Source organism: Periophthalmus magnuspinnatus, chromosome 9, assembly GCF_009829125.3.
Source record: "Periophthalmus magnuspinnatus isolate fPerMag1 chromosome 9, fPerMag1.2.pri, whole genome shotgun sequence".
Taxonomy (NCBI): Eukaryota; Metazoa; Chordata; class Actinopteri; order Gobiiformes; family Gobiidae; genus Periophthalmus; species Periophthalmus magnuspinnatus.
Window position 1 is genome coordinate 32144470 of NC_047134.1, and position 18371 is coordinate 32162840.

The 18371-nt window shown below is 37.5% G+C and overlaps 1 protein-coding gene across 1 annotated transcript; it reads left to right on the forward strand.

Annotated features, from left to right (window-relative positions):
• Positions 1–225: 225 nt before the first annotated feature.
• Positions 226–17353, forward strand: LOC117376199 (zinc metalloproteinase-disintegrin-like lachestatin-2). The gene is made up of 19 exons (XM_033972606.2): positions 226–429; positions 1749–1837; positions 2268–2344; positions 3907–3985; positions 6167–6243; positions 6836–7013; positions 7525–7587; positions 7887–7958; positions 8435–8601; positions 10512–10593; positions 10857–10987; positions 12301–12481; positions 14159–14248; positions 14385–14580; positions 15116–15221; positions 15291–15447; positions 16402–16482; positions 16578–16686; positions 17238–17353. Exons 1-19 carry the CDS (start codon positions 264–266, stop codon positions 17321–17323), a joined length of 2187 nt encoding a protein of 728 aa, XP_033828497.2. The 5' UTR covers positions 226–263; the 3' UTR covers positions 17324–17353.
• The last annotated feature ends 1018 nt before the right edge of the window (positions 17354–18371 follow it).

Here is an 18371-nt window from a genome sequence, read left to right on the forward strand (position 1 = left end):
ATGAACGTTTTAAAATGTAAATATGTAAAGATTGTATCCAACATGACTAATTTCCATCTTCAGTCCCTCGGCAGGTTGATGTAAAACATTATACCAGACAAAGATCCTCCTTCTCTCCACCTGAAGTATTTGTCCAAACCACTGTCAACACCACCATAACTGCTACACAGGTCTAAACCAGGCCATATACAAATTGCAATACTAAACATGTTGAAATCCCGTTCATTCCAGTTCGTGTTGAGACCAGCTTTTGTTTCTGATTCATGAAGTGCAGATTAGAAAGAGGAGGGTGTTCTTGGGCAGGAGCAGCAGGTTGGGGGTTAAATTCCCTCTGCTCAGAGTTCTGTCACAGCCTGTGTCACAGCTGGACAATGTCTGCAGGACGGATGCTTTTATGGACACTGCTCCTGAATGGACTGCACATCACAGGTGAGTCAAATACACTGTATGGAAAGGATATGAATCTTATAATTTAAACCATAAAAATAATATGGATATTGTGTGAATATTAAGTGGATAAGTGGATAAATTGAAAATCAAGCTTATATGCTTAATAAAATTGATTGAAAATGTTTAAGCTGCAGTACTAATACATCTTGCCTGGGATCCAGAACACACACTTCTCCAATACTATATGTGAGTCTGGTCAGCGGTGAATCTCCTGTTTTCTAATTGGCGTCTTAGACAGGTGGATTAGCCAATCACGGACACGGCTGTATCGGAAAAAATGAAGGTAAAAAAAACATCACAGGGGGTTGAATAGCATCACAGAATTCTGCAGAGTCAATGGGCGAAGCATTAAACTCTGTTAATCTGAGGTGAGATAAATTTGATTTTATTTGTAAATCAAAGGTGACCCATGAGCTCCTTTGTTTCACATGTGTCACTGAAAATAAACATTTGACTGGGCTTGAGGATGGGGGACCAGGCTGATATCAATATATATAAAAATACAGAGAGATCAGTTTGGATTTGTCAGGCAATAATGCATCATAACTCTCAATGTATGTGATGGTTATGTTTTGTTTTGTTTTTTGATTTAGCATTATTGGTGATTAATAACAACATGTCAGTATTGCTCATTCTATAGGACAAAGAGATTCCAGTGTGATGTTATTGGTGCAATACTGTCTAGCTGGAAATAGACCATTGGTAACACAGGTGACCTTTTCTCAGTTATTGTAGCATTTAGTAACGTTTCTGTATCGTGTAGTGAGACTTTAAACTGAAACTAGCCACTAGCCTCGAGGTTGGTTGTGATCTCTATTTGTTTGTTATTTGTTTACTGTACTCACGTAGCTCAGGTTTTTACATAAGTGACCTCACTATGAAGTCATATTGAAAACAAAACCATAATAAATAGATAGACAGAACATATATTCCCTCACAACTCTAAAACCTCTAATTAACAAACTTAAAGCAACAGTATGATGTTTTTTGACCAACATAAAATAAAAGCATGTTGTTGTTGTTGTTGTTGTTGTTTTTTGGGGGTTTTTTTTGTATTTTTTCATTCATTAGAGATGTGTCCTGCTTGTTTCCATGGAATTGTTGTTCCTTTGACTATATTTGGCTCTTCCAGAGTATGGCATAAAATGTATCTCCACAGAGAATGTTCCAAAGTATGTTTTTTATTTCCATGGAATCATGTAGGTGATGTGTCCACAAAGTCGCATACTGCACTTTTAAATACATCAGATCTGAAAAATATCTTTATAATATAATAATATGCCTTTTATTGTCCACAGTGAGCCATGGTCCAAGGTGGAACTTAGAACAGGACTATGAGGTGGTGCGACCGGTCAGACTTCATACAGTCAACAAGAGACATGCAGAGGTGACACTTTGTGAATAATAATAATAATAATAAATATAATAATAAATATAATAATAATAATAATAATAATAATGGTGGTAATAATAATAATAATAATAATAATAATAATAATAATAATAATAATGGTGGTAATAATAATAATAATAGTGGTAATAATAATAATAGTAATAATGGTGGTAATAATAATAATAATAATAATAATAATAATAATAATAATAATGGTGGTAATAATAATAATAGTAATAATGGTGGTAATAATAATAATAATAGTAATAATGGTGGTAATAATAGTAATAATAATAATAATAATAATAATAATAATAATAATAATAATAATAATAATAATAATAATAATAATAATAATAATAATAATAATAATAATAATAATAATGAGATATATTTGACATTTGACACTGTTTGTACTCCCCAGTCCCACAGACCACAGAGGGTTAAATACTCGCTGACTGTGAGGGGACAACCACTGGAGATGCATCTGGAGAAGAACCTGTGAGTTACTGCTTTAAACCATAATTTACTATCTCATTTATGTGAGTCCAACCTGATAATTCTGTGTCAGTTTAACAATTTTAACTTACAGAAAAAAATCTATCCAATTATAGCTTGAGTTGAAACACAACACATTTTGACATGATTAGATGAGATCACTTTGCTGACATAACCATGAAACAGGTTTTCCATAACGCAGTGTTTCTTTACAAGAGAAAACAAGATATGTTGAGGGAAAAGTCCAAATTCCAACTCTGAATAATGAATTGCGTCAACTTGTCTTTAGTTTAAACAAATCGAATGATGCCTCGTTTTAGAGTTTGTGCCCCAGGGAGTGACGTGGAGGTGCATGAGGAGACTTTTGGAAAAGAAAAGAGAAATGATAGGTGGGGCCTGATCTTCTTGGCCATGTTGCATTATGTCCATGTTTATGTTTATATTTTTTGCCTAATCAAATATAACAATATAGATCAAATTAAATTAAATATTATCAATAAAAAGTGTTTGCAATAAAGAAAAACATGGTGATGATGGGCAAAAGAGCACTGAAGGTTTAAAAAGAACGCAGAGCACAGTCCTCCCTCCTAGCAGTTTGTATCTGTCATCCAAATCTCTGCGTTCCTTTGAGCTAGAGCATGAATAAATAAATAAAAATTCCAACATGAAGAAATCCTTGGTATAGCACAGTTTTATTTGTGAAAAATCAAGTATAGGCCAGTAAACTCAAGAAACGTCCCTGGATGCAGTAGATGCAGTAGATGCAGTAGATGCAGTAGATGCAGTAGATGCAGTAGATGCAGTAGATGCAGTAGATGCAGTAGATGCAGTAGATGCAGTAGATGTAGTAGATGCAGTAGATGCAGTAGATGCAGTAGATGCAGTAGATGCAGTAGATGCAGTGTTCTCCCTCTGGAGATATACAGTCTGAGGTGGGAAGGCAGAGCGCTTTGAGACAGGAAGAGAGCCAGGGAGGCAGAGCATGTGAGGTGGAGGTCAGATCCAGGAGCACAGAACAAGACCTCCATATTTGCAAAGATCATCTAATGACGTTCGCTCTCCTAATGCACCAAGTCATGGACTACTTTGTACATTTTGCAATTTAGGAGTAGAAATTAAGACTGGGCCCCTTGTCTTAATTTGATAAGATTTTGGATTATATGGATCTCCCAGGCCTGCACAAAAGCTTTAAAAATGTACATTATACAGGTCTACATTATATGGGCCTAATATAATCTGTTCAGGAGGAGGTATATGACTAGTCATCAAAAGTCTCAGGAAGTATGTGACTACAAAAAGTTTGGGAACCACTGTTTTAGAGGTTATACATTCAATAAATCAATCTAGGAATTAATTTATGCAGTACATATTACAGGACATCAAATGTAGAGTCAGAGTCTTGCTAAAACATATAATGAGACTAATAATTAATGTAAATGCTAAAAAAAATATTATGGGTTCGATGGAGAGAGTAAAGACATTAGGAGAGTGAGAGCAGCCCTGTCCAGTTATTTTGTTTATGTTCATATTTTCAGTTCTGATTTACATCACTTTTCTCTTTTCAGCGAATTACTCACCAAAGACTACAGTGAGACTCATTACCTTAAAGATGGTACTCCCGTCACCATCACTCCAGACAATATCGTAAGTAAAGCATGTAACACAATAGAAAATAAAAACCCAATTTACTTTGCAAATAACAAAAGAAATGTGATTTTTCTGCAAACTGGACAAATGTTTTAAAGATTGAAGATGTTGCACTCATCCAAGTAGATTATTCAGTTTTGAGAAGATTCTGGTGAGTCACTGCCTTATATGAGACAGTCTAGTAAGTCCAGGATGATAACTCTGTTTCTTATACAGAGGGACAACTGTCTGGCTGTCACACCTCAAGACAGACTAAGATTTGGTTATGCAATCAAATGTATTTATTAAGTTTAGTTCTCCAAACAAGATATTTGTACTTTTTATACTTTTCTGCCTCCATATTATAGCCCATTCATGTTTTTGAGCAGATTTTGCTGTTGTTATTATTGCAGAATGCAGAGAGAACGACATTTCCCTATTCTACATACACCCTGCACAATTCAGCTCCTTCTCACGTTTGAAGAACACAAGTGCCCATGTGCCTGTATTGGGGAATGAAATATGAAATGGTATTAGTGCACATCAAAAAGTGGCAGCGACTGATGGGCAGAGCTGGTTAAAACATCCAGAACGCTCACTGGCCCTTACAGAGATGACCTTTTTTTGTTATACATTTTTTTGCTACATCTGCTTAAAAACCTGGGAGAGGCAGAAATATCCTGGTTTGTAGTAGAGCTCCTATAGTACTTAACCACTGCAGGACACCTAGGATACAAACACTACTTGATCCATGGGACAAAACTGCCACCACAGTGATGGTGACAACACTGTGGAGAAGTGTACTCCACTAGAGGGAGTTGTGAGTGGACCTTCTGAGACTGTAGACGAGACAACAGTGGTAGAGGTAGAAGAGGCTCAGGAGACCTCTGAAGAAAGTACAGAAGTCGCTTCATTCAGTGAAGAACAATCAAATCAGGCTGAAGGTGAGATGATTGAAAAACATCCAGATGATAATTCCACCTGCTCAAAATCATCAGGTGAAGATACAAAGACCAACAGTGAGACAGAATAATAATGAATAAAAATAAACACTGGAAAAACCTGACATTACACACCAAACTGCTGAGATGCAAGCCAGGGATGAAACTGTTCCCCACATGAACATCACCAAAAAGAAGAGAAAGAGGATAAACAAGGAGAAGGAAGAAAGAGATTAAAGATCTTGCAGAGTCTATAAAGGTTCTTCAGGACATGACTCCTGAAAGAACCTGCCCACTGTGAAGAAGAGCAAAAGACGCCAGCAGTTGAGGTATATGAGGTCCAGGCAACTCAGAAGACTTCTGAAGAGGTTGAGAACTCAGCACCAACAGAACCAGAAGCTACACCTTCCATGTGGTTCAGGTATCCCAGTGGGAGGAGGTGGAGGTCCAGGCTACAGCTGTTTCTACCACTGCAACAAATGCCAGAAAGAAAAAGTACAAAATGAACAAAAATAAGAAAACAGTGATCCATCTGATGAATACAGCCACTTTTATGAATACAAGGATGTGCGTCTGGAGGGGAGAAAGGCCAGAAGAACGTGGCAACAAGAGAAGAACGTGGCAGCAGTTTCCACCAAACCCAAGAACAAAAACTGGAGGTATTCCGAAGACTACGAGGACAACAGTGAGAAGAAGAGGAACAACAAGAGGCATTAGACCTGAAGAAATTAGTCCAGTTTGATCTGCTGAAAACCATAATTAAAAAATAAGAATCATATGAGAGTCATGAGGAGTTTAGGTCTTTTAGAAAGTTCAAGACAATCAACTTAAAATGTAGTTCTTTCTGTGTTGCCATAATGCAATTTTATTTATAATAGTATCAAAAACTATGTCCCTATTTAACAAGAGGAACCACCCAGTCCCCCTTACCTCTGTATAGTGCTGAACATTTACATATTTAATAATAGTAGGTTGATCTTTCGTATATGACACGTGTAAATTATGTGGACTTTCACACATTGGATAGTACTGGTTATGTGTAACATATATGAACTCAAACATATAGCAAATTATGTGGTTTTATATTTTGCAAATGCTTGTGATTTAATTCTGTGTAAAGACCTTAAAGCACCTGTAAAGACTAATCACGCTGAAACTAACACACCCTAGTTGTTTACAGTGATGAGTATCTGTTATTATCTGCCCAGATGACTGGTCTTGCATAGATTAGTATGCTAATACCATGATGTCTTCACAGGATCACTGCTATTACCAGGGGAAGATTGTGGGAAACAGTGCATCTGAAGCAAGCATCAGCACATGTGATGGACTCAGGTGAGACTCTAGTTTTCCTAATAGCATAAATTGCAAAGGTGGTCAAAGTACTGCATTGCATTGCTTGAGTAAATATACAAATATACCTGGTCAAGTATTACTCCAAGGCAAGTAAAAGTTACTCAATCAGATTATTTCTTTAAGAGTTGATTTTTACAGTCTTAAAAACAGTTTGCAGTGGTCCAAAGTTGCTCCTCACTTACCTCATGCATTCACTCCAATAAATTCACAACACACCGAGACCAGAGCAGAGTTTTTCTATCATGGTAAAGCTAGGAAGCTAACACACAGTTACCAATTATTTGACCCCAAGAGCAGTTTATACAATAATCTGTATTTGGGCAAAAACAATTTTGCTGAAGTACATCAAGTACAGGGCGTTTAAGTACTGAAGTATCCAGTTTTGTGTGTTTGTGGCAGTGACGCTACATCTGCACATCTCAAAACTCTAGAGTGAGCAACACAACCAAGGCATTAAATTAGACGTTGAAAGAAGTGGATGTGGAAAATTCACAAAAGTAATGGGTAGTCTGATAAATAGTTGTCTAAATGTCTGCATTTGAATTCAGTGCCAGTACTTGGTTGTTTTCAGAGGGTACTTCCGGACGTCAGAGCAGAGGTTCTTGATAGAGCCCCTGACCTCTGACCCTGAGGGGGATCATGCGGTGTTTGGGGTCGCTGGACTGGAGAACGCCACTCCAGCCGTGTGCGGAGTCACCAACGAAACATGGGCCGCAGCCGAAGAACCGCCCAGTAGAACACGATCTGGGGTACATACATTTTTTTACTTCAACTGGTGTTAAAATAATGTATGAAAAATGTGCTCTTACAGTTTTAAAAAAGGTACAATCACAACTGAACCTGAACCTGCCTTAACTTTAAGATTGAGGATGCATTCACTTTCAGTTTATGGACAGGCCTCATGTGAAAGCTCAGAACCTCCAGAATTCACTTTCTGAGTTGCAGAGGCCGCACTAGCACTGATTCATTCGTTCAGTGAGTCCCTAGAGGTTTAAACCAACTGGATTTCAGCTTTGAAACAGGCAACCCAAATGAGATGATTATGTGAGTTCATTCTCCATTCTGATTGGATGATCATCATGATAACCAAAACACAACAACATTGTAACATAAACACTAATATTATATAATTAGTTACTATAATTCTCTTTGGCCATGTAACTGTACCAACTGAGAAAAGTTTAACACGCTTGTAAGGAAAAAATAAATTAAAAATTCAAAAAGTTAAATAGTTGTAGTTGAACATTTTTGTGTTTGCAGGGCGGGTCCATCTTAGATATGCAGAAGTACATGGAGTTCTATATTGTGGCTGACAACAAAGAGGTAAGAAGGTTATGAGGGCTAAGGCTACATAATAGGGGAAATAATGTTATATTCAGTATTGTAATAACAGTATTATTGTGGACCAGTATTAATAGTTTTTGCAATATACTGTAAAGCCCTAATAAAAATGAGGGAAAATCGCTTTTATCTTGCCCTTGTTATCTCAATATCCACAATGTACTTAATATAAATATAATAAAATAAAATATATATCTGATGCAATAGAGTATCTCTCTGAAAAATACTAGTAGTAAATTCCCAATAATTCTTTTGCCGTGACTGTATAATCTTTGTCTTAGTACATACGGATGAGCAAGGATGTACCCAAACTCAGAAAGAGGATTTTTGAAGTGGTCAACTTTGTCAACATGGTGAGTTCATTGACCAACTTTAAGCTTTATTTAAATGCCCTGGCACTAAAAGCGTACCCAGTAGTGTTTGGTTTCATTCACACGTTTGAGTAATTCTGTGTATTTAGTTTAATTCTCTCTCCAGAGCTCATAATTCTTGTAATCCATGAAGTTCCTCTCTGTCTTTAAAGTCAATACACCTTTATCAGAAGCATTCTAACTTGATAAATTGACTACCACATGCAATAACAAAGCTAATGTACACAAAACCAATCGAAAAAAAAATTAAGATACATTGCACTAAGAAAATTACCCGGTGAAGGAACTGGCACTTGCTTAAATACATCTGTAATGGAAAAAATGCCATGGAACGTTCCGGGCAACACGAGAGCACCTCCATGGAGCCAAGCAGCACAATCTACCTTTTAAATAAATAAACCTGAACTTTCAAAATGTGGATAAACTATGGTCTTATGACTTTGTGTTCTTGTTCCGAGGTGTACAAACCACTACTAACCTTTGTAGCCCTGGTGGGGTTGGAGATTTGGACTGATGCAGACAAAATCACGCTAAGCTCCAACACTGAACAAAACCTGGACAATTTCATGAACTGGAGGAACAAGAATCTGATCAACAAAAAGCACGACTGCGCACATCTCATCAGGTCAGTCCTTACACTTGTATTGGACAAAAAAAGGTTAAGGTCTGGAGAGTTACATTTCTAGAAAAAAAAAGTAAAATAAATAAATGTAATGTAAAATATAATAAAAAATTTTTATTTTTTTTTTTAACCTCCTGAGACCTGGTGTCCTCATCTGTGGACAACATATTTTGGGTTGTTTAGGCCACAGTGCAAATTTTTAGAAGAACATGTTCAATTTATTTTAATTATTTTTTATTTTAATTATTTTTTTTAATTTGTATTTGTTTTTATAATTTTTTATTTCATTTTTTTTATTATATTTTAATTTCTTTTTTATTTTATTTACTTATTTATTTTATTTTTTATTTGTTTTTATTATATTTTTTACACACAATTGTTTCTCATTTTGTTTTTTTACACAAAATGTATGTGTTCAAGCACTTAACAGTTTTTGCAAATAACGTCCTGCAAGAGCTCAGGTCTCAGGAGGTTAAGTTAAAAAAAAAAAAAAAAAAAAAAAGAACCTCTTGACGTAGTTCACAATTTATTTATTAAAAACTATGTCAACGTCTCATCTTGTTGTGATCTCATGAACCTGTTTTATGGAAATTATGTTTTGACCTTGTTGGTGATTAATTTCTATCCACAACAAATGAAAATTGGTGCCTTCAGTCTGTTTAAAATCTACTATCCACTTTGGGGAAAGGCTGTTCTGAGGATGTCCAATTACTTTATTTGCCTATTTAACCAGATGATTATTCATATTTTTGGTCTTTTGACAGTTGGGCAATATAGATTTTAATTTTTCTGTAGCAAGCTCACAATGACTGATCATCTACAAGTGCACAGACATTTTTAGTGTACAATATGAACAACAACGGTGAAAGAATACAACCCTGAGGTGCATCTGTCAAAGATTTCCGAAAAAACTTCATTGACCCCTCTCTCCTCAGAGTTAAAAAGTCAAGAGTCCAGCCCATAAGATTAAAATCGCGGTTAAAATTCCAAATTCCACTTAGCAAGAAATCAATAAAACAAATTTGTGAGTGTGTTCCACTGCTTAAAAAGTAAGTGGAATTGTATACTGATATAAACACAAGAATAATAGACTGAATTATTTGCTTAAATTGCTAAATTTGTGGACCTAACCCGGATGAAAAAATATATAATTAATAATAGTAATTTGAGGATTTTAGGTTTGGATTTTTTTTTCAAGGATAATGAATTGCTTATAAATAATAAAAATTTCTTATAAATAATAATAATAATAATTTAAAAAATAAATAAATTATAGAGTTTTGTAGAGTTGAATACAGGCCACTGCCCTCCCACCTGAAATTAGATCTAACTCAATTTTATTTTATTTATTTAACCTTTATTTAACCAGGAAAGTCCCATTGAGATCACTATTCTCTTGAGAGTTCTGGCCAAAACAGCTGCACCGTTACATTACACACACACACACACACACACACACACACACACACACACACACACACACATTTCAACACATCACAAATAGATTCTTAAAAGCAATTACAAATCATAGACTAATTTTCAAACCTTTCAACATAGATTTAAACTGAACTATTGACTCTACACAAAATCACTGGATTATGTATTGGTTCAGGTATTTAAAAGGTCAGTGTATTTATATTTTATGTCTACACCAGTCAGTGGTTTTCCTAATATTTTTAGATGACGCATTTTGTTCTGAGGTAAGTCTCTGCAGTTGGTTTGCATCTGTTATTATTTGGCAAACACTAAAAACCCCAAGTATCTCATACCTCAATATGGACTGGATCGGTGCATGTCTAATATCAGTTATGCGAAACAGCGTTCTAACATTGACCTCATCGTTCACCATAAATCATCGACCTGAATAACTCGTAGGACTAATTAGAATGTCTTTGTCCTACTTTTGACTGCAGTGGGATAGACTTCGCTGGAGATACGATTGGGCTGGCGTTCGTTGGAGCGCTGTGTACAGGATTCTCAGTGGGCGTGGTGCAGGTAACGGATGTTCTTTAAGTACCAGTCTAATACAAACTGAAGACGGAATTATGTACCAGAGAAATATCAGATTCAGATCCCTTAAAGTAGCCACGCTTTGCTTTGTTGACACCGCTGCAAACTCTTGGCCTTCTCTGATTCTTCTTCTATATTCTATGCCTTCAATGAGAATCCACTATGTAAATATTAAGGGAAACAGGTGTCCAAACCTTTGACCGGTAGTGTAAATATGAAGCCTCCCTTAAACCATGTCTTTCCCGTAGGACTACACAGACACGAGTGCGTTGGTGGGGGCTACTCTGGCTCATGAGCTGGGTCATAACTTGGGCATGTCCCACGACACCACCACCTGTAAGTGCTCCGCGGACAGCTGCATCATGGAGGCCACCGTCAAGTATGTACACATCTCAAATACTGAACACTCATAATAGTCATATCTGTTCTCCAGGTTGAAAGTGATGTGTCTGTCCTACAAACGTGAAAAAGAGTTCATTTTCATAAGAGCATTTCAGGCCACAGAGATGTGCAATCATTGTAATACTAACAGTAACTAGCATGCCAAAAGCACACCCCTGATGTCCTAGTGAGGTCACATGGCTAAAGTTTTTAAGTGCATATAACAAATTAGACTCCTCATTTCACTAAAATGTAGTAAATACAATTGTACAAAGTTATATCTATCAAAGTCTGTTAGAGTCGATGATCACTACTCTCCTCTACCTCTGGCTACAGGTCTACAGGTGGCCCACAAGGTTCAATTTTGGGTCCTTTGCTATTTTCCCTCCTTCAGTGCGCTCAAATGTGTCTATTCAGATGTACGAGATGATACAGTCATTTACACATATGTCAAAAACACTACACAAGCTGCAGTTAAACTATCACATGACTCACATAACAAACTGGCTTGATCAGTGCTGCTTAAAACTCAGTGTTCCTATAAAATGGTTCCTATGTTCATCTCCAGAACATTGCAAATAATGAGTTGTATTTTTTCACCAGCAACAAAAACATCTTGTTGTGACAGAATATAAATATTTTGGCGTACAAACTGACTCAAATCTGTCATTCAGATCACAAATATAAAGAGTCAAATTCAACATGGCAAAGTTTCAGTTGAGTCTGACAGATCGTTTGTTCGCTCTATGGTCATGTCCCACATAACATACTACTTAAACATATGGCTACAAACACACACAACCTTTTTTAAACCAATAAAGTCATTGTACAAACAAACAATAAAGATACTGGACAAAAAAACTCAAGGAGGTTTGCCTACATGTTCAAAACAAATACAGCTTTTACTGATGAGTATTATTAACGCTGATTTATTCTCAATTACAAAAAAAAAAAAAAAAATGGAGATGATGGTCACGTTATACTGTGGGATTTTGGTTCGGGTTGCCAGTTCCAATGTCGAAATCCAGTTAGTTTAAATAAAAATAAAATACCGCTCTCAGATCATCAGTACCCCAGCACGTTCAGTCATTACTCAGTGCAACCTCTGCATCTCTGAGTGAATTCTGGAGGTTCTGAGTTTATAAGGATTGGCCTGTCCATATACTGAGAATGAGAGAAACTTATATGTGTCCTCTATATAAAGGTTTAAATACTGGTAACCAAGGCTTAGTTGTAACTGTAGTATTTTTTTTAACACAGTAAGAGCACAGTACTGTACCTTTAAGCTTCATATTTTGGACTGTCATGCAGGACTTGGAGTGCTCCTAAGGACTTCAGCACCTGCAGTCGCTCCAAATACGAGGAGTTTCTTCTGAGCCGTGGTGTGGACTGCCTCCTGGACAAACCCGACTACAAGACCTTGGTGTCGCCCCCTGTCTGTGGGAACGGCTTTGTGGAGGCCGGAGAGCAATGCGACTGTGGCACTGTCAAAGTAAGGATGTTTTGAGGTCAGCCAAAGGTCACAATGTAGCTGATTTTGACTCGTTCAGAAATATTCAGTTAGATTAACATTAACCGTTAACATATTTGGACAATACTTCTGACGTCTTTTAATATATCTTTCTAATAAATAAAAAAAAAGTATTGTAAATAAGTGGCCTGTAATATAAATATAAATCTTACTCCATGGACTAAGGATTTTGCATGAAACAAAAAATTCTAGATCTCCTAACTGTATAAATCATGATAAATATTTACAAATTCAACTCAAGTTTTTGCGTTTTGGTTATTACAAAATCGCCAATACCAATACTAATAGTGAGAGAAGACCTTTGCTCAATGACAGTTTAGCGTTATAGTATGTGTTAGGTCAGAAAGAAAGAAGAGAGAACCCACAGTAAGACAGGGAGGACGTACACACTCAGAGCGATCAGGAGTCTAACCTCGTTATTGAGAGGCAGGAGACAGTATAACCGCTCTGTCACAGTAACACAGGGAGGACATTAATAGATGTAGCTTTAGAATTTATTGAAGGACTTGTAAGTGTTAGCTTGTTGAAGGAGTGAGGTGGTGGAGGTGTGAGGAGCTAACTTCAATGGCTTCCAGTTTAGACATGCATTTTCCTTGAAGCTACAGGCTTATTAGAACAAGACTCAACTCTGTATTTGTTGATTAATAAACTTGTTTTTGTATTTCTGGGCGTCTTAAAAGATGAGGAATCAGAGGCAGGTGAGAACATGTTAGATCAATGGATTTTTTTTTTTAATCAATTTATTCTTATTGCATTGTCTCTTTTAACAGGTTAGACTTTCTGAACTTTTAACCATGGCTGTGTCTGAATGTTCACACTATTCCCTACTTAGGGCACTATTTCTGATCAATATATCTCACAATGAGCTGCAAAAATAATATTTGTTTGCTGTTGAATTAGATCATTATTTATTATAGAAGTCAAGTATTATCATGTCGTTGACTTTTTACAGTCAGATGCCAGAGTCACGTAAACCGAATGTTGTGATCTGCGTGTCCGACATTCGGTTCGGTGAATGAGGCAGTGTAGAGTCCACTAAAGAGAGCAGGCCAAAGTAGTTACTGAAGGGACTAGGCCAGACATGGGCAAACTACGGCTCCGGGGCCACACATGGCCCATTGGGTTTATTAATCCGGCCCGCTGAACGTGATCAAATTAGATTAAAATAGATAAGGGTAAACCTTGTTCAAAGTTTTTTCTGCTGGGTACATTTAACTGAAATGAATTATTAATTTAATGAATGCATTTGGAAAACAATTTGTACAATGAGCCTTGCATTTTATATATATATATATATATATATATATATATATATATATATATATATATATATATATATATATATATATATATATATATATATATATATATATTTATTTATATATATATTTATATTTATACTTTAACACTCAATAGACGAAACCTTAAGGAGCATGTGTGCCCAGTTTAATACATTTCCTCTGCTTGAGGCTTGAGATGTTGTGAGATTCAATATAATACCAGAAACACTGCTCCAGATTTGCGATGAACTTAACAATCTTTAGAATAGTTTTTCCAGCCTATTTGCATTTACCCACTTTTGACTATATGCAGATTCATATATTGGTTTTAAATGTTTTTTGTTGTTGTTTGTGAAAGGAGTGCACCAACCGCTGCTGTAACGCCTCCACCTGTGCCTTCAGTGAGGGCTCTCAGTGTGCAGAGGGAGAGTGCTGTGAGGACTGCAAGGTCAGTACTACTTTACTGCAGCCCGTCTTATGAAAAACAGTGTTCTGGAACATTTGGCCTGATTTACCCAAAAACAATTGATGTCTGACTTGTCTTTTGTGTCCTTGATGTCTGATGATGTATGCATGTATCTCAGATCTTGGGGCGCTCTCGTGAGTGTCGACGCAAACGTGATGAGTGTGACCTGGCTGAATACTGTGACGGTGCGAGCGCAGTCTGTCCAGAGGATGTGTTCAGTGTGAACGGTCTGCCCTGTGACAACACAAAGGGATTCTGCTACAACGGAGAGTGTCCCCAGAGAAGCCGCCAGTGCAACAAGATGTACGGGCCAGGTGAGGGCGCTCTTACTCTGTTAGACATACAGGGCCTGGCCAGTAAAAAAAAAACACATGCTTATACAGTACTTCACAATGACGGATCAGTCTGGTACCTTAACCTGTCTCCCTCATTTCTTTTAGCGTGAAACATCTGTGGTCCGATGTGTCAAAAGTAAAACTGCAAATAAGTAAAGGGGAGAAATTAAGTTCTGCAGAATCAAAACGTGAAGCAGTAACCTCTCCATCACATATTTGAGGCATAGACTCACTGTGTAAAAGTGGACTGAGAGAGTGTGAGCGCTCAACTGCAACCGAATGAGGCCAAACAAGGCTAATCTAGAACCAGGGACCGTATTTAGAAATCTGAGTGTGCAACCAAAGAGCCAACCAGGAGCGAGGTTGTTGAAGGTACTCGCCCATTCCCACCTGCACCACTGGTTTGGCAGGTGGAAAAACCAGACCACGAAGAAGTTATAAGTCTTAATGATGTGACTGGACCGTTCTAATATCGGACATTTCCATTGGTCGTGTTTATGTGTGTATGTTGTAGGTGCCATAGAGGGCCGGGCCGACTGCTTTCAAATAAACACAGTGGGACAGTACTACGGCTACTGCAAACGACCTTCTAATACCCAATACATCGCCTGCCCACTACAGTGAGTTCAAAGCACGTAGCGTTATACATGACCTACTGTAGTACACACGTTTTGTTTTATCGTTCACAGAGACATATACTGTGGGAAGCTCTTCTGTCACAACGGAACTGAATACTCCACTTACGGAGGATGGTTAAAAGTGGGTGACTGTAAAGCGTCGCACTTCGCAGACTTCACCAAAGATTACGGACAAGTCGAAACTGGGACAAAATGTGCAGCGGGAAAGGTGAGAAAATAGCAGAAGTTGTAGTAGTACTAGTAGTACTCCAGAGGCTGCACTAGCGCTGATTCGTGATTGGCTGTAGGTGCTGGGGGTTTTAGGTTGTGACGAGTTTAGGTTTTAGTCAAAGATACTGGCAACCGAAATGAATCAGCTCAAATTACAACGTGAACAACTTGGTCATCGGTGTTTTTGAATAAATCAGCATTAGAATTGTTATCAGTAAAAGCTAAATTTGATTTGAACACGTGTACCTCGTATTTGGGGACACAGATATCATGTTTTTTTATGACATTTTAAATAAACATTATATATATACCCACATTTTAAGATGAAGTACATACAATAGCAGTATGTATTAGTGACACTTAGTTACTATAATCCCATTGGTGAAGTTATAACCTTTTGGAACAATACTACCCAATTAGCGATGTTCGTACAAGCTTCCAAATATGAGCCGCGGTACTTGGGAGTCGTCATAGTTTATAAAAGTAAAGTACTTTAAAGCAGAACTGAACACTAAATCAACTTTTTTTTTTTTTTGCTACATCGTGAATATCATTATCTTCCTTTTCATTTATGGCATTATTAGTGTAAAGTAGGTACATTTGCAGCGTTGTGGTCAAAAATGTACAAAAATGGGTGTGTTCTGGCTCCAGTGGTCATTGCCAAGTTCAGGTATTTAGTGGCGTTTACGCAAGAATGGCCCTGATTACATCCAGATGTTTCTGACGCCTGGGTGCAGGGGCGGAGTTTGAAGTCTGGATACCTGTTAGACCAATCACATTGTTCCTTATACCTCCAAACTCCGCCCCTCCTCTCCACCTCACTCTTTTCTTGAGTCTTCCAAGTACAGCCCAGTTTAGCAGCTCTATTTGAAATGCGGTTTTGGGCAGAGTTTAGATGTTTAGTCCCACTTTTAATGAATAAAATATCAAAGCATCATGTTTTATTTTGAAGGTGTGCATCCAAAACCAGTGTGTGGACCTGGAGACGGCCTACAAGACAGCGGCCTGCTCAGCCAAGTGCCCGGGCCGCTCAGTCAGTGCTTTTAAATATACCATCAATTTAATATTTTATTTATGATTTATTTAAATGTAGGCTTTTTTTTTTACGTGTCTATTTATCTGTTTCAGCTGTGTAACCACCGGGGGGAGTGCCAGTGTGAACCGGGGTGGCTGCCTCCCTACTGCGACAAAGAAGACAAGACGTACAGCTCTGTCACTGTCCAGTATCTCAGTCCTGGTTGGTCCAAAATGTATTTTACGTTTATATGGAAGCCCCGAGTGGCAAGTGGGAAAAAATGTCAGGATCATTTTATGTTTCAAGTACATTTTCTTTTCCTCCAGTTTAATAAATAAATAGTTTAAATGCTACCTGATGATGCGTCCTCTGTCCCTCTCCTCTGCGTCCTCTGTCCCTCTCCTCTGCGTCCTCTGTCCCTCTCCTCTGCGTCCTCTGCCCCTCTCCTCTGCCTCCTCTGCCCCTCTCCTCTGCGTCCTCTGACCCTCTCCTCTGCGTCCTCTGTCCCTCTCCTCTGCGTCTTCTGTCCCTCTCCTCTGCGTCCTCTGTCCCTCTCCTCTGCGTCCTCTGTCCCTCTCCTCTGCGTCCTCTGTCCCTCTCCTCTGCGTCCTCTGTCCCTCTCCTCTGCGTCCTCTGTCCCTCTCCTCTGTGTCCTCTGTCCCTCTCCTCTGCGTCCTCTGTCCCTCTCCTCTGCGTCCTCTGTCACTTTCCTCTGCACCTGCTCCTTACGGTTGTTTATTTATTTACTTCATTTTACTTTTTCTTTCTTTCAGGTGCGATTGCTGGCATCTCTATAGCTGTGATCTTAGCAGTGTCTTGCATCGTCGCTGGGGTCGTTTTCTTTTTAAAGAAAAACTAAAACTACTGCTCTGGACTCCCGACATACCAAGAATATGTAAATATATATACACACACTGATGATAATAACTGTTTAAAATGATTTTGAATTAAAGTAGCACTATGTAAATGTTCTAGTATATCAATGTCATTATATATAACCAGCTCACATGTCTTATGTGACATACAAGTAGTAACGGCGTGTATACATATACCCTGAAGTACAAGCGCCTAATGGTGGTCATAATATTATTCAGTAGTATTAGCAGTATTAGTATTATTAGTAGTAATATTGATAATACTACTAAACTACTACTATCTTACTTACAGCTGCATTAGTAGTGAAAGTACCTTACTAGCAGCAACATAAGTACTTTTAGTAGTAATGGTAGTTTCAGTATATTTACACAAATGGTAATTATGAAATTGTGATTTTTTTGTTTATGACCTTTTTTTTCTTTTTTTCTTTCCTGACTGAAGCCATCCTCTCAACAAAAGATCTGACGGTGCCACCTCCTGGACACCACTGGAAACTGCATCTTGTTAGACAAAGCTCGATTTTTTTCACTCTAGTTTTAGATTTTTTTTAAATTACAGTTATTCATATTTTTAAATCAGAACAATCCAATCATCATATGAACTCACTGAATGCTAATTTTGAAATCTCTGTACACTGTTTTGTTCAAAAAATTCAAACTATTTCCAGACGTGATTTTTGTCATATGTACTGTCACCACTTTCACGTGTGCTGGGCATCGAATATTTGAGGATGCAACAAAGATAAAAGCTTGTAATAAAGGTGCACAGGGTGGAGTCCATCGTCTTACAGGAACTTTTGTTGTTTAAAGTGCCTTGAAAAAACATGCGTTCCTACTGAGAGGACTCGCCTCAAATCAGATCTGATACTTGACCCTGAGGCGTCGCTTGTCTGGAGATAAAGCCTCTATTAAAGGAACTGTATGTGTGTCCCCTGATATGAAATAGTTGTTCAAGTCAAATATATCTTTTACTGATAATTGTAATGTTGATCTATTCTTAATTACAAAACATTGGACACGATGGCCAAGTTG